At 48.3% G+C, this 14,470-nt stretch overlaps 4 protein-coding genes across 4 annotated transcripts; 2 read left to right on the top strand and 2 right to left on the bottom strand.

Moving 5' to 3' along the window:
- Positions 1–45: 45 nt before the first annotated feature.
- Positions 46–5,659, top strand: utp10 (snoRNA-binding rRNA-processing protein UTP10; the record flags this gene model as incomplete). Its single annotated transcript, XM_057105683.1, has 4 exons — positions 46–422; positions 499–4,963; positions 5,021–5,162; positions 5,217–5,659. 4 exons carry the CDS (start codon positions 46–48, stop codon positions 5,657–5,659), a joined length of 5,427 nt encoding a protein of 1,808 aa, XP_056957132.1.
- A 201-nt stretch (positions 5,660–5,860) lies between these two features.
- Positions 5,861–7,512, bottom strand: N7533_009032 (Nitrilotriacetate monooxygenase component A/pristinamycin IIA synthase subunit A; the record flags this gene model as incomplete). The annotated part of the gene is made up of 5 exons (XM_057105682.1): positions 5,861–6,088; positions 6,162–6,339; positions 6,573–6,964; positions 7,151–7,163; positions 7,226–7,512. The coding sequence occupies 5 exons, from the start codon at positions 7,510–7,512 to the stop codon at positions 5,861–5,863; spliced, it is 1,098 nt and encodes a 365-aa protein (XP_056957131.1).
- Positions 7,513–8,947: 1,435 nt separating this feature from the next.
- N7533_009031 (sodium:solute symporter family protein) lies at positions 8,948–11,668 on the top strand (the record flags this gene model as incomplete). Its single annotated transcript, XM_057105681.1, has 12 exons — positions 8,948–9,053; positions 9,114–9,186; positions 9,229–9,286; positions 9,355–9,541; positions 9,607–9,706; positions 9,764–9,847; positions 9,908–10,094; positions 10,143–10,193; positions 10,246–10,416; positions 10,475–10,793; positions 10,845–11,368; positions 11,423–11,668. The coding sequence occupies 12 exons, from the start codon at positions 8,948–8,950 to the stop codon at positions 11,666–11,668; spliced, it is 2,106 nt and encodes a 701-aa protein (XP_056957130.1).
- A 412-nt stretch (positions 11,669–12,080) lies between these two features.
- On the bottom strand, positions 12,081–13,636 carry N7533_009030 (glycoside hydrolase family 18 protein; the record flags this gene model as incomplete). Its single annotated transcript, XM_057105680.1, has 5 exons — positions 12,081–12,188; positions 12,247–12,782; positions 12,843–12,912; positions 12,977–13,411; positions 13,484–13,636. 5 exons carry the CDS (start codon positions 13,634–13,636, stop codon positions 12,081–12,083), a joined length of 1,302 nt encoding a protein of 433 aa, XP_056957129.1.
- Positions 13,637–14,470: the final 834 nt, after the last annotated feature.

Here is a 14,470-nt window from a genome sequence, read left to right as displayed (position 1 = left end):
CTGCAGGAATCTGGCTTGAGAATCAAATTTATTCATCCTTTCGCAATGGCCTCCTCCCTCGCCGCGCAGTTGTCGCAAATCGCGGCCAAGTCGACCAACGAGCTCGACTTGAAATCGCAACGCATCTCCCATTCGCATTCCTTGATCTTCGAGCGCAAAATTGCCGGATCGCAAGATTTTGACACCATCTATGATATCTGCTACGAGGGGTTCCGGGAGCTCTGCTCTTTGGACAGTCGCTTCGAGCAGTTCGCCCGTACAATTTTCAGCGAGCAAAGCAAATCCGAGGACCGGACGCAAATGAATGCCGCCCAGAATAAGGAGCTGGATACTGTGATTGACACTTTTCTTGCTCTGGTTGGAGGAAGACTTCAACTGAGCCCAGCAGTCAAGGCAGTAGATTGGTTGGTGAGACGCTTTAGGTTCGTGCCAATCATCCTATCTACAGTTCGCGCAGAGAGCGTTTTGACAAGCCGTTTTGTATTAACAAAGTCACAGAACCCACGAATACAACACCGCCATCATGCTTTTCACCTTCCTCCCATATCACACTACCCCACTCTTCGTGAACCTTCTTTCGATTTTGCCGACCGACCTCACGTCAACATTCAAAGTACTATACCCATATAAAACTGGCCTGGTCAACCCTCCCCGCCATCCCCTTGTCCACAGCGCAACCACCAATAAGGAGTTCTTTGCTTCGTTCAATGACTATGTTCTGAACGTTTGCCGGCTCCAGGCGCAAAGTCACACCCTGCTTTCGTTCTGGGCTAGTATCACCACTGAGGCTGTGGCTGGCATGCTGGATAATTCTCGCTCTGGCCGGAGAGAAGCCGAGAAGCAGAATCACGAGGACATTGTTCTCCGAGTTCTACCTGTGCTGAGCAATGGCTTTGCCATGAAGAAGGTCTCGGAGTTGATTGTCAGCTGCTACATGATCTCTGTGGTTCTGGCTCAGAAGGCAATGCTTTCCGAAGATGTTCTCAATGGGCTGATGGAAACTGTGGTTTTTTCCTGGACTGAGGAAACTCTGAGCTCCGGTCTTATCTGCTTATCCGTCCTTGCGCAACAAAAGCCTTCCACAGTCCTTCCAAAGAAGGTCTTCAAGGCTATCTGCCGCCTTCCTAACCCCATGGGACAACTGTCCGAAGTTACTTCCCACTACCAAACCTCGAATCTGCTGCTCGGACTTGTTTCCGCATGTGTCAGTGATCTGGACAAGCAGCAGGACAACAGCCGTCTTGCACTGCTCTCATCCGTCTTCGATTCGGGTTCCCTGCAAGGCGAGGATATGAAGCAGGCTATGACTATGGTTCTTCAAGCGACTGGTGATAACGACGAAGCCCGTGGTATTTCATTAGATACCCAGACCCAGCTCGCAGAGCTAGTGCAAGGATTCAGTCGGTCAGAATCACTTCGTCCTCTTTTCCAGAAAACTCTCGCGGAGTCTTCTCTTAACATTTCAGCCGTGGAGCACAACCTTCAAACTGTCGTCGAGGCCCCCATTCAACCTTTGGCTATCGAGGACGTTGAAATGGAGGACGTCGAACAGGAACAAGTGGACAATTTTACACCTGCTCTGGACTCATTGACCAACGAACCGCAATACTCGTCTTCTTTCCTGAGCAAGCAGTTAATTCCGGAATTTGACACCCTCGCACAAGTCTTCGCCCTGACCGCTGACTCCGCTGACTACCTCCGGAAGTTTAGCGACTTGCGCATCCTCAACAAGGCCAGTGTGACAAAATCGCCTACATTTTTGTCTTTTTTCACCCGGGTGATGTCTGGCTCTTATCCTATTGGCATGAAGGTGGCTGCATTAAATGCTATCTCAAACACTCTGGCAACTTCCTTTGGTGATCTGGATCCACAAGCACTTTTGCCATTCCTTCTCGTCGCTCTGTCTGATCCATCAGAGCGTATTCGTCGTGAAGCTGCTGGTGTTTTGGCCGTTATCGACGCCATGTACAAGAAGAGCAAAAAGGTCGATGACACTTCCAGCAAGCCATGGGCCCATGATGTTATTTATGGCAAGGGAAAGCAATCTACTGCTATTTCATGGTTGTCTACCCAGGATGCGCAGAAGATTCTGGAGCGTGCATTGATACCGGGACTTGAGGAATGCATTCTTGACCCAGCCCAGATCGGCAAGGTCATCGATGCTACTCTTCGAGGCACAGTGTTGTCTGAATCGTCGGGTGCCACCGAACTGAAGAAATCTCTTCGGATCAGCCTTTTCTCCTTCCTGTGTTCCCACGTTGTTCAAATGCCTGTCTTTGCACCAAAGTTTGCTCTTCTGCGTTTGCTGAACAATGTCAAGAAGGTTTCAGGAACCACTCGCACCAAGGAGCTCCTTCCCCTGGTTGAGGACTGGCGATCCCTGAATCAAAAGCAGGTCGATGAAATCTGCGGCAGGGAGCGCCTCTCCATCTCCGAAACCGACAATCAGATCGTCGACATTGTCTCTCCGAAGGAAGCAGATGCCATCACTATCCTACTGTCTCAAGTTACCCCCGGCGCCGATTCTCTGCGACCATCATTTGTTACAGCTGGCTTCTCACGAATGAAGCAGGTATGGGGCAAGGTTCCCGAGGAGAATCAATCGGCGGCGGCCGAGAAGCTGTTGGATATTGCATTGGGCACATCAACCAGTCAAGTATCCCTGGCCGACCACTGCCGTGATGTTCTTCGCAGTGTTGAGCTGTCAGGTGCCATTCTGGTGAATTTTGTCAAGAAGATCCCCGTTTCCTTGACAGATATTGAATCTGTTGGACCTGCACCCAAGAGGAGGCGGACTAGCCAAAACAACATGGTTGCCATGACAGTCAAGGACGAAGGAGAACTCAGCAGGTTGATGGACAAGATGACTTTCATTCTCGAGATCATTGATAGCTCAAGTCCTGATTCGCATCCAGGGCTGGCTGATGGTCTTTTCCAAACTCTTGCCGCTCTGCACCACTTCAAGTCTCAGGTTCAATCTGGACTGAGCTATCTGCTGAGTCTCACCTTGGGAAGTCTCCTGGCTATTGTCAACAAGTCAAAGGGTTCTCCCAAGCCGCTTTTCGATACCTCGGTCATTCGTGCCGATTTGGTGGTCGACTGCGTTCGTTCGACAGATAGCCCCCAGGTGCAAAATGCTGCCCTTCTCCTTGTGGCCGGGTTGTCAGTGATCGCACCTGAGCTCGTCCTCCACAGCGTGATGCCCATCTTCACGTTTATGGGATCAAGCGTTCTTCGCAAAGATGATGACTATTCCGTCTCTGTCATCGATCAGACTATTGATCAGGTTGTCCCCGCGCTCATCCAATCCCTCCGTAACCAGAAGCGCGACATTGTCTCAGGAACTTCCGAGCTACTTCTCAGCTTTACTGCTGCATTTGAGCACATTCCGTCGCATCGTCGCCTCCGCCTCTTCCATGCGTTGATCAGCAAACTTGGCACACAAGATTTCCTCTTCGCTGTACTTGCCATGCTTGCAAACCGCTATTCGGTCGACAAGGATGTCCTCACTTTGATGACCGGCCTTGCTTCGGATACCAGCGCTGTCGTTGAACTCACTACGTATAGCAAATATCTCAACCTGGTGATCGATTCATTCAAAGCCAAGCCCAGTATTTCCCAGGTTCTACTTGGCATTGGTAGCGACGATGGCCGTGACCCTCAAAAGGTTGCTGTCGATCTCCTGCGCGATCTTGCTCACCTTTTCAAGCACTCGTCTCTCAAGTCGAAGTTGGAGGAAGCTTTCGAAACCGAGGGCGAAACCGCGGATCAAGCCCGTGCTTGTTACTCTCGAGTTCTTGAGCAGGTCCTGGCCATTCTTGACTTCGTCAAGAACATGAAGCCTGTCAGCCAGGCAATTGGTGAGGCTTTGGGCTCTCTGTTGGGCACGCTGTCTCTTGTTGACTTCCTGGATACTATCGAGGTCCTGATGCAAGGACCCAATAATGATTTGCGACAGAAAGTTCTCCGTCTTCTCGAGAACCGCCTTCGTCAAGTCCCAGAGAGGGACTCCGCCTCTCAAATCCGGGTCCTCGACTTCTTGCCCACTTTGGTTAACACTGTCGAATCCTCGCCAGATGCCCTCATCAAACACGCTGCTGTCGCCTGCATTGATCGTATCACCGAGAAATATGGTCGCAAGGACCCATCCAAGGTCATTACTGCTGCCAAGGTTGTCGCCAGTAAATCTTGCCTTGGCCAGTCTGATGAGCGCATTCGCATCATGGGTGTCCTGTGCCTTGCTTCTATGGCCGAGGTTCTGGGCCAGGCTATGATTCCCGCTCTCCCTGATACCCTGAGCCAATCATTGGCCCTCTTGGAGCTCAGTTTGACCCCCAACAAAGAGAATTCGCGCCTTCACGATGCCACATTCTCCCTATTCTCCGCCCTCCTTGTTAATCTGCCCTTCATGATCTCAGCCGCGCACCTGGACAAGATTTTACTTCTCTCTTTCAAGTCCGCCAATGCTGATCTTGAGGAGAGTAGCGAGAGCAGCCGCCTGGAGACCCTCCGCCTCATGGCATCTCGCAAGATGGATCTCGGCGCTACCCTTGGTGCAATCGATCGCAACTGGGAACAAGCTGTCCAAGCTGGACCCACAGCCACCAGCGAAATTTTGGCAGTCCTCAGCCTTGCTGTTGAGAAGCACCCCAAGTCAGCTGTAATCAACACCATCAATGTCCTGAGCAAGATTCTCTTCAAGGCTTTCGACTTGCGCCGCGAACAGACCGCCGCCGGTGACCGTTCCAACTTTGACGAGGCCGATATCAATGAAGTTGAAAGCGCTCTCAACGATGTCACCATCAAGATGATCTATAAGCTGAATGACAGCACCTTCCGGCCATTGTTCCTCAAGTTTGTTGAGTGGGCTACGACTGGTGTGCCCAAGAAGGATGAGCAGGCTCAGATGTCGCGTCTCACCACCTTCTACAAGTTCCTCCAGGTCTTCTTCGGCACTCTTAAGGTATGTTCTATTTCCCAGAAGTGGTGAATCGACAATTTACTAACAATTTGTCTCTAGTCAATTGTCACTGGATATTCCAACTATATTCTTGAAAATGTTGTTGAAATTCTGAACACCACCACCCCGTCCAAGGCTAGCCGATCCCTCTGGCTCGCTACCCTAGGTACTCTTCGCAACTCGTTTGAACATGACCAAGACGGTAGGCATCTCTGTGTATTCACTGTAAATGGACATTTCTAACTTATTCTTCTAGAATTCTGGCAATCGCCTTCGCACCTTGCTAGCATATCTGGGCCCCTTATCGCGCAACTTGGCCATGCCACCACTACTAAGACCTCCGATCTTGTCGTTGAGGAGGTTGTGCCTGCTATTACTGAGCTTGCCGTCGCTGCGGACTCGACTGATAACCATAAGGAGCTCAACATGGCTTTGATGAAATTCCTTCGACCCTCTTCTGCGCCCAATGCCAAGTCTACTAGCGGTGATAATCCGCTTGTTCGTCTCGCGGCCCTGAAGACTGAGCGGGCTCTTACTGAGCAGCTCGGTGAAGAATGGCTGGCTCTACTTCCGGAGATGCTACCTTACATCAGCGAGCTAATGGAGGACGAGGACGAGAGCGTGGAGAGAGAAGTGCGGAAGTGGGTGAAGCAGATTGAGGGTGTGCTCGGTGAGCGCCTCGATGACATGCTGACTTAAATGGTTACTATTAACCGAGACACCATGTACAAAAACCGCATCTGTTTGGCGTTTGTAGAATAGACCCTTGGGAGGGCATACAATCTTACCCTACAAAAAATTTCATGTTTAAATTCGTTCTTATATCTTAGCTTCATGACTATTCTAGGGGCTTCTGGGTCTCGTAAAGACCGCCCATTCTCGTGACTACCACCTCGATACTTAGTTCTCTGGAACTGGATGGTCTGCTGCATCAACTCCAGCTTGCCAGCGATATCTCGCAGCTGGATGATCAGCTGGCGGGCCAGATTGACCCGGTCGCGAGTACAGATTCTCGCGATATGTTCCTTTCTGAACTGCGTACTCGTCCCAGAACAGACCTCTCTTACGAAGCTCAGGAATGAGAAGATCTATGATATCTTTGAAGGAACCGGGCTTGATGGCGTAGGCCTGGGTTGAAATGGTTAGTCCATTTTGTGTTTTGTTTTTTCTCGGCATCCAAAAAGGACAAATTTGACCTTACCAGATTGAATCCATCCACATCGGCCTCCTTCACCCATTTCTCCATATTATCGGCCACCTGCTGCGGCGTGCCTACTGGGGTGGCCCCCAGTCCACCAACCGTGATGTGCTCACCGACAGTGGCCTTGGTCCATTTTGCGACTTCCGGAGTAGCCTTTGACCAACCTTCGACGGCAGACCTGGACGGAGAAAAGGTTCATCACCGTTCCTTCAGGAAGTGGCACGATGTGGGGAGAAAGAGGACCTACCTGATGGCATTACTCTCTACGTGACGAAGCTCCTCATCATCTCCATACTTGTCGAGATCGATACCAGTCCATCCCCCGAAGAGGGCCAAGGCACCGTCAATTGATCCATAGCTGCGATATTCTTTGAATTTGGCACGCGCCTCTTCCTCCGTTCGACCTAACACAGGCAGAGTAAGGCGAGAAATTTGATGCTTTGCGGGTCTCGTCCAAACTCCGACTGAGCGAGTTGACGAATCTCCGCCACATTCTTTGCAACAACTGATGGACTATGACCTGCCACGAAGATGGCTTCCGCGTGTTGTGCAGCAAAGGTCTTTCCGGCCTTTGAAGTACCGGCTTGCAGGATGACCGGTGTGCGCTGGGGACTCGGCTGAGTGAGATGAGGACCTGGCACGTTGAAATACTTTCCAGAGTGATTGATCTGTCGTACGCGATCTGTTTCCGTGTAGACACCGCGCTCGCGATCGCGAACAACGGCATCTTGGCGCCAGGATGATTCCCAGAGCTTATAGGTCACTTTGACATACTCTTCTGCCACGGCGTAGCGATCGTCGTGCTGAAATTGTGTTAGAGACCCACATCATCGTATAGAATGTAGGGATACTAGCTTACATGTGGCTGCTCTTCCTGGCCCATGTTCCTGGCAGCGGAGTCCAGATAGCCTGTTACGACCTGGAATTGAAAGTCAATACCTCGCTTGGTCGTTTGCTGGGTGAAACTCGTCCTCTATGTTTGTACTCACATTCCATCCGAGTCTGTCGTTGGCAAATGGTTAGCTGAGGGTCAAGTTTGCGATTTCAACCTGCGATTCACATACCGTCCCTTGGTAAGATGATCAACCGTTGACAGTCGCCTTGCGAGATGGTAGGGCTGCTCGTATGTTGTGGTTACAGTAACTCCGAAGCCAATGTTTTTGGTGGCGGCGGCCATTGCAGGTACAACTGCCAAAGGCTCATTTACCGGCCACTGTGCTCCTGAGACAACTGCAGGATCCAAGTTTCGCGGACCCTTATAGACATCATAACCACCTAGAATGATAATATCGGTATGTGCGCTCGAAGGTTTCGTCTTGACAGGGAGTTGGAGAGGAAATACCGAGGACATCCGCGATAAAAATACCGTGGAACTTAGCCGACTCGAGCAATTGTGCAAGTTCTACCCAGTGGTCTACATCGTTGAATCGATGCGATTCGTCTTCTGGGTGTCGCCAGAGACCAGGGGACTGGTGCCCGCTGCCTGTAACCTGGTTAACCTCTTGTAAAGATAAGAACAGAAAGGGGAAAGACAAGAGAAAATATCAAGAGAGGGGCGAAGACTGCTAACTTACACATTTCCACAAAAGCGTTCAAAATCAAGGACTTCTTGGGCTGTTCGGCCGCTGAGCCCTGCGTGTCTCCAGACATTATGCCGAGGGTTTTCGTTTACGATGTCTCCTTAACAACCAGGATACTCAACAGACCACAATGCTTTCACCGATTTTACTATGCAATCTTTCTCGAGATTACAGAGGGTCTTTATCCAATTTGTATGGCGATCACTGAGCACACCATGCCCCCGCGTGCGTCACTCCGTGCATCCGAACATCGTATAGCATCAATGTGGGCCGCGATGGCGCGATGGTGCAGGAGATCTTTGGGGGGGCCCATTTATCAACCAAGTTCATCCTGACTGGTCGGTTCTTGATTATACTCGTCCGGCCGTGCGGGCTAGATGATCCATTCTTGCTTTTACTGGACATCTCTCGGGCGAGAGAGGTGGAAGTCGTGAGGAGTTGGCGCAAAGTATCTGACCATTTCTCTTCGGTTAGATTGACGAGCCTGATAATTACTTAGCTCACACTCTATTCGATTTCATTGACAATAATATTAGTCTGGTCCGAACTCATCCATTTTTTATTGGACGATTGAAAGTTGCTAATTGATGTCATATGCAATACCAGAGACCCTTTCCTCTCCCCCAGATATTCTCCCCCCATCTCTCGGCTCGACTCTGTTAGTATCACGGCAACCCCATGAACAACCCAAGTCTGACACTACCCCTCTCTTAATTAAAAAAAAAATATTGGAAGAGAGCTTGGATATACATCTTTGAAGCTGCCTTTTCGTTGTCCCGATAGGAATAGTTTGTTATAGCAGCCGGCGATCTTCCTCTATACCGCGATAACGCCATAGCGAACCATTCATCACTCTAACCTAAAAATGGGGTTTTTCTGTAGCCTCGTCGTCCCCTAAAAGCACCTCATCAAATCCATTTATCAAGTCATTGCGCATTCAGCCGTGCTAATTTGCCCCGCTAGCACCGAAGCTCTGGTTTTGCAGCATAGCGATCTTGCTCCCCCCTGTCCCTGGGAGCGTAGGGATCACCCAGAGAACTGGATATGATTTAAGTCGACAACAACCCCGGCTCTTCTGAGCCCTTATTACTTATGGAAGTCTTCTATTTTCAATTCTTCACTCATATATATGATAGAACCTTTGCCTCGCGCTGAAATTACTCCTACTGCTATCTCGCATTAAGCTACAGTTTTACAGGATTCATTATGTCTAATCTGTATGCTCGCGATGGTATCTCGACGGTTGATCCGCCTTTATCCCAGGCGGTCGGCTACGTCGTGGTTGTTGTGATCGGAATTATTATTGCTTTCAGTAAGAACAGTTTCATGATTGAAAGAAAAGACTTGAAAACAGCAACTAATACGGCGACAGTCATGATGCTTGTTACGAAGGTCCTAAAGAAGACAGCAGGAGAGGATAACAAGAAAACAGAAATGTGGAATTCGTTATATTTCAACTCCGCGAATTGTTGCTAACAACTTGACAGGTTCATGACGGCAAATAGAACAGTTCGGACGGGTCTTACAGCATCCGCTGTCATATCGGTAAGACTGAAATTCCACTTCGTCTTAGCTCGGACTTGAAAATGAAATTCTAACCTGGGCCCCTTCAGTCTTGGCTATGGTCTACTGCGCTCTTAGGATCTTCATTTGTCGGCTATAGTTATGGTATAGCCGGTCCCTTCTGGTTCGCTGCTGGTTGCAGCCCCATGATCGTGTTCTTTGCTCTACTTGGAATATCCTGCAAACGAAAGATTCCCGAGGCACATACATCTTTGGAGGTTGTTCGCATTCGCTACGGTAACTATATATGTTCAAGTCTCCATTGTGCACTCGCCTTCTGTACTAACTTCTCGAAATTTGAGGCCGAGTTGCTCATGTTGTATTCATGGTCCTTTGTCTCGTTAACAACATCTTCGCCTGCGCAAATATGCTACTTGGAGCTTCCGCTGTAATCACTCCCGTGTATGTTTCTTTCTTAACTCTAGTCGGCCTCAGTTCCAAGGTCACTAACTCAAATAGCTCTGGAATGCATATTATTGCATCTACCTTCCTATTACCCGTCGGTGTGACAATCTACACATTTGTTGGGGGAATTAAAGCAACGTGAGAGCTCCTTTGCTTTCATAATGGAGATACCTCGCTCAAGGCACTGACCATTCAAAGTTTCTTGACTGATTATTTTCACACCGCAATCATCTTGATTATTGCATGTTACTTTTCCATCAAGGCATTCTCAGCCGACCAGGTTGGTTCGATCGAGAACTTGTTTGATCTAGTGCAAGCAGCTGCCCAGCGACATCCAGTTTCTGGAAACTACGAGGGCACCTACCTTACTATGACATCAAAGAGTGTAAGTATACAACCCATGATCCAGAAACTTCCAGTTAATATTCTTCAGGCAATTCTATTTGCTATCCTCCACACCTGTTCCAATTTTGGTCTGGTAATTGTGAGTGTTCTACTATTCTCCACCAACCGGAAGCAACAGCTGACCAGCCAAGATGGATACTAGCTACTTTATCAAAGCCTTCTCGGCCAAGCCATCCTCGGTGGTGCCGGGATATACAATTGGTGGTATTGCTTATTTTTCCATCCCTTGGGCACTAGGTACAGTTATGAGCTCTGTGGCTCTTGGTCTTGAGAACCAGTCAAACTTCCCAACCTTTCCTCGGGTAATATTCATTCCAGCCTTTACTACTCTACTAGAAAACTGCTCATATCTGATCACAGAGAATGACATCTTCCGAGGTCAGCAGTGGCCTTGTACTCCCTTATGCTGCGATTACAATTGCAGGGAAAGGTGGAGCCGCGGCTGTGCTCTTGATCATTTTCATGGCTGTAACTTCAACTCTCTCGGCGCAAGTGATTGCAGTCAGCTCAATCCTCAGCTTTGATGTTTATCGTGAATATTTCAATAAATCTGCGACCGACAAAGATCTGATTCGGTCTAGTCATTTTGGTGTGGTCTTCTTCGCTGCATTTTCAGCCGGATTTAGCACAATGCTGCATTATGTCGGGATTGACCTTGGTTGGACTCTGTACATGCTTGGTGAGAGCCACTCCTAATTCTGGGTAATAAAAACTTCTAACATCTACGTAGGAGTTGTTACCTGCCCCGGAATCTTCCCGATGGTTTTCACCGTTCTGTGGCGTAAACATAGCAAGGCGGCGGCCATTCTGTCGCCCATTCTCGGCTTGGCCACTGGGCTTGCTGTCTGGCTGGGCACTGCCTCTCGCTTTTTTGGTGAAGTATCAGTTGCAACAACCGGTGAAATCCTACCGTGTGTCTACGGTACAGTGGCCTCCTGCTTCTCACCAATTCTATACTCGGTCGTGATCACACTTATCAAACCCCAGAACTATGATTGGGTCGACTTTAAAAAGGAAAAACTTGCATTGGAAAAGTTAGACAGTGAGCTGACTACCGTTCATCATGACGAGTCCACTAGTCAAAATGTCCCCGGCAGTATTGAGCAGGGTGGTGTACACAGTGCCTCCACTGATGCGCAAGAACTCAAGCGATGGGGTCGTATCGCTGCGTTTTGGTCTATCGCAACATTCCTGGGTCACTGGGTAATCTGGCCATTGCCAATGTATGGTTCGCATTATATTTTTGGAAAGAAGGTGAGTAAATCCCTCGTCATGGGTTAAACCATTTTCGCTCACTGACCTTCATAGTTCTTCGTTGCCTGGGTTGTCGTCGCCATCATCTGGCTATGGGGAACCATGCTTGTCGCAATTTGTGCACCACTACTGGACGGTGGCATCCAGCAGATTGTTCAAGTATACCATGGACTCACTGGTAAAGGTCAAATTCCTGGAACTTCCAACGATAGTAAAGAAGTTGGAGTTGCGAGTACCTCTGCTTCACAGTCTGGAGGGTCTCTCGGCGAAGGAAAGGAGGCCGCAAGCGAGAACTTATGAGACCCTCGCTCTCGAATGCAGGGCTTTGGCATTTATTAAATGAACAGAAATTGCATGTTTACAAGTCTCCAAAATTCAGGTTTGTCATCAATAATAATAATCACGAGTGTCATAATATAATCTGTCTGTTACCTGGGTATGATAGTACCTAGGCCAAAATATACCTACTAGTACTATTAGTATTATACTGTAGCTTAGTGCATCATGCTAGGCACTATATTCTACAGTGCAATAATTTCGTAAAGTCAAGTTTATACATATTTCTAGCTAGTGAGTGAAATAATTTGACGGTTCGTGTATGTACCTCAAGAAGCGAGTGGTGACTCAAGAGCAGATGGTATGCTAGCCATGCGCATGCGAAATTCAGAAAATCCACATTGGCACGCCCACATTCAGTTCTTCTCGAATATGTTTAGCTAGATGGGAATCCAGCTTTCAGGTTGTCATAAGTCGATGCTGGGTAGCTTAACTGGTTTTGACTCTGGTCCAAGGCACCGATGCCACCAAACGAATTCACGACCTATGAAATCTTAAATCAGCTCATCAAAATGTTTTGATTGATTGAGGGACATATTTACCGTGGATATAAGACTATCAGAGCCGGTTTTATCGCTGCTGGACTCCCACCACATTCCTCCACCGAGACCCTTTGACTGAATGTACTGCGCCTTCTTCTGAGCAACTTGCGGTGTATCATAGCTAATCATCATTTGCCGTGATGGATCATAGCTGTAGCTTGCAACAATTGAGTCAATGTAGTTCACTGTAGCGCCTGCCTGGGGGAGGGCTTTGTAATCCCAAACGCCATTCTCCCAGGTACCGCTGCCGACGCCATTGAAACTTGTTCCCGGTCCAGCCGTGTCCATGAAGGACCTACCGTACAATGGCATTCCCATAACAATTTTGCTAGAACTGACACCATTGGAGGTGTAGTATGATATGGCCTGATCAGTATTATAGGGCGTGCTTGCTGGGTTGTCACTTGAAGCGTAAACATTGGCATCATGACCGGCAATACTATCCCAGCTTCCGGAATAGTCATAAGCCATGAGGTTCCAGAAGTCCAAGTACTGGTCCATCTGAGACAAATCAAGTTGCTGGTAGTGGGAAGGTCCTATAATTTTTATTAATGACGATTGTCACGAAAGAAAAGACGTGGTTTCATTGCTCCTACCAGCTGGACAAGCGACAGTAATCAGGAAATGGTACCCGTTTGCATAGGTCGCACTGTAGCTATCAAGTGCCTAGTAGACCTGATTAGTTTCTGAAGATTTGTACCACCTCGAGGAGAAATTTAGAGAAACCCACAGAACGCAGAACTTGCAAAGTAGCCACCATGTTAGCCGCCTGGGTGCTGTCCGCCGGGTATTCCCAATCGATATCCAGGCCATCAAAACCAAGATTTTGAACCAGCGCCACGGCAGATGAAGCAAATTTTGCTCTTCCAGCGCTAGTACTCAAGGGACCTGCAAAATTAGAGGAATAGGTCCAACCACCGATTGATAGGAGGACTTTCAACTTTCGATTTTTTTGTTTCAACAGAAACAGTTGCTTGACACAGCCATAGACGTTGTTTCCAGTATCGCTCCAGGAGTCTCCAGGATAGTGTTTATCAGTGTCAGCCCAGGAATCCGTCATGAATACCTCTCCTGTATCCGAGTGCACATTGGCAAAGGCATAGAGAATATGTGTCAGGGTCTGAGCCTGGAGATCTTGAGGGTTGAAATTTCGACCATAGATAGCCTGAAGAATTTTTCGCCATCAGTACTATTCCATTTCATTCTGGAAACATCATATATCTGAGTCATTACATACCCAGTTCACAAAATATGCAACAGATCTATAACCTGTACTACTAGTAGCAGCATCAAGAGCCTCAATTTCGGTCGTATTGTTAATCGGGCTTTTAATGACAGCAGCGTTCGCTGCCAGCCCAAGGCATAGACAGATAAAATGAATGAAACGCATCTTTAATCTTGAAATTGTCTCGAAATAGAAAATTCACCTGCCAGTGAGTATTCGGTAAGCTTGAAGTCGCAATCGTTCAAGTTCCAAAACTTGAAATAGTCTGGCATGGGCATGTATCGTGATATAAATACGACGAAATCCATTTCAATCACTGACAAGGCAAAAGCCTTGGAAGTTCAATAATGTGCGAAAGAAAAGGCGAGCCAATGAAACCCCTCTTGGCAGGATAGTATAGGTCTCCCAAGGTCCCGAATAGGCATCTGGGCATCCTCCGATGTTCAAAAATCTGAGATAATGACTTGAAGTATCGATATGGTATCATGGGAGTGACTTTGCAACAATTGCTGCGAATTTTAATTTTGAGGCGGGGAATAAACTTACCATGTGGCATTTGAGAACAACGATAGCATCCACTAACTAATGCGAGAAGTTCAGCAGATACCATCGGGCGACGTAGTCAACGGACTTCATCGACACATCAAGCACCGACAAAAGAAAGCGTCACATTTACAAGATCTCCATCAGATTTCCGAAAAGGTCTCGATACCGAATATCATGCACAATAACTAGCGCGCCTTGTTGTAGGCAATTTGAAATATGGAGGGTGATTGTTTGTCGATCGTTCCGGGATCCTTTTCTCCGGCTCGACACATGGTCGCATGCCACGCTCAACCGAAAATCGGAACTTTCTTGGATGGGTAACATTCTCGCTACGATAATAATACCCACGAGCTGTTCCGATACTTCGGAGCGTATCTCACGACTAAGATAAATGATCTGAGGTCCGGACTGTCGGAACCGTTGCATTCAAGGCTCCTCGGCATTCGAAGATAG

The sequence above is a fragment of the Penicillium manginii genome (genome assembly GCF_028828005.1).
Source record: "Penicillium manginii strain IBT 31320 chromosome Unknown utg000006l:1.0-4164085.0:1.0-4166146.0, whole genome shotgun sequence".
NCBI classification, from domain to species: domain Eukaryota; kingdom Fungi; phylum Ascomycota; class Eurotiomycetes; order Eurotiales; family Aspergillaceae; genus Penicillium; species Penicillium manginii.
Note: the sequence above shows the minus strand (reverse complement) of the source record. Positions and strands in the feature narration are given on the sequence as shown.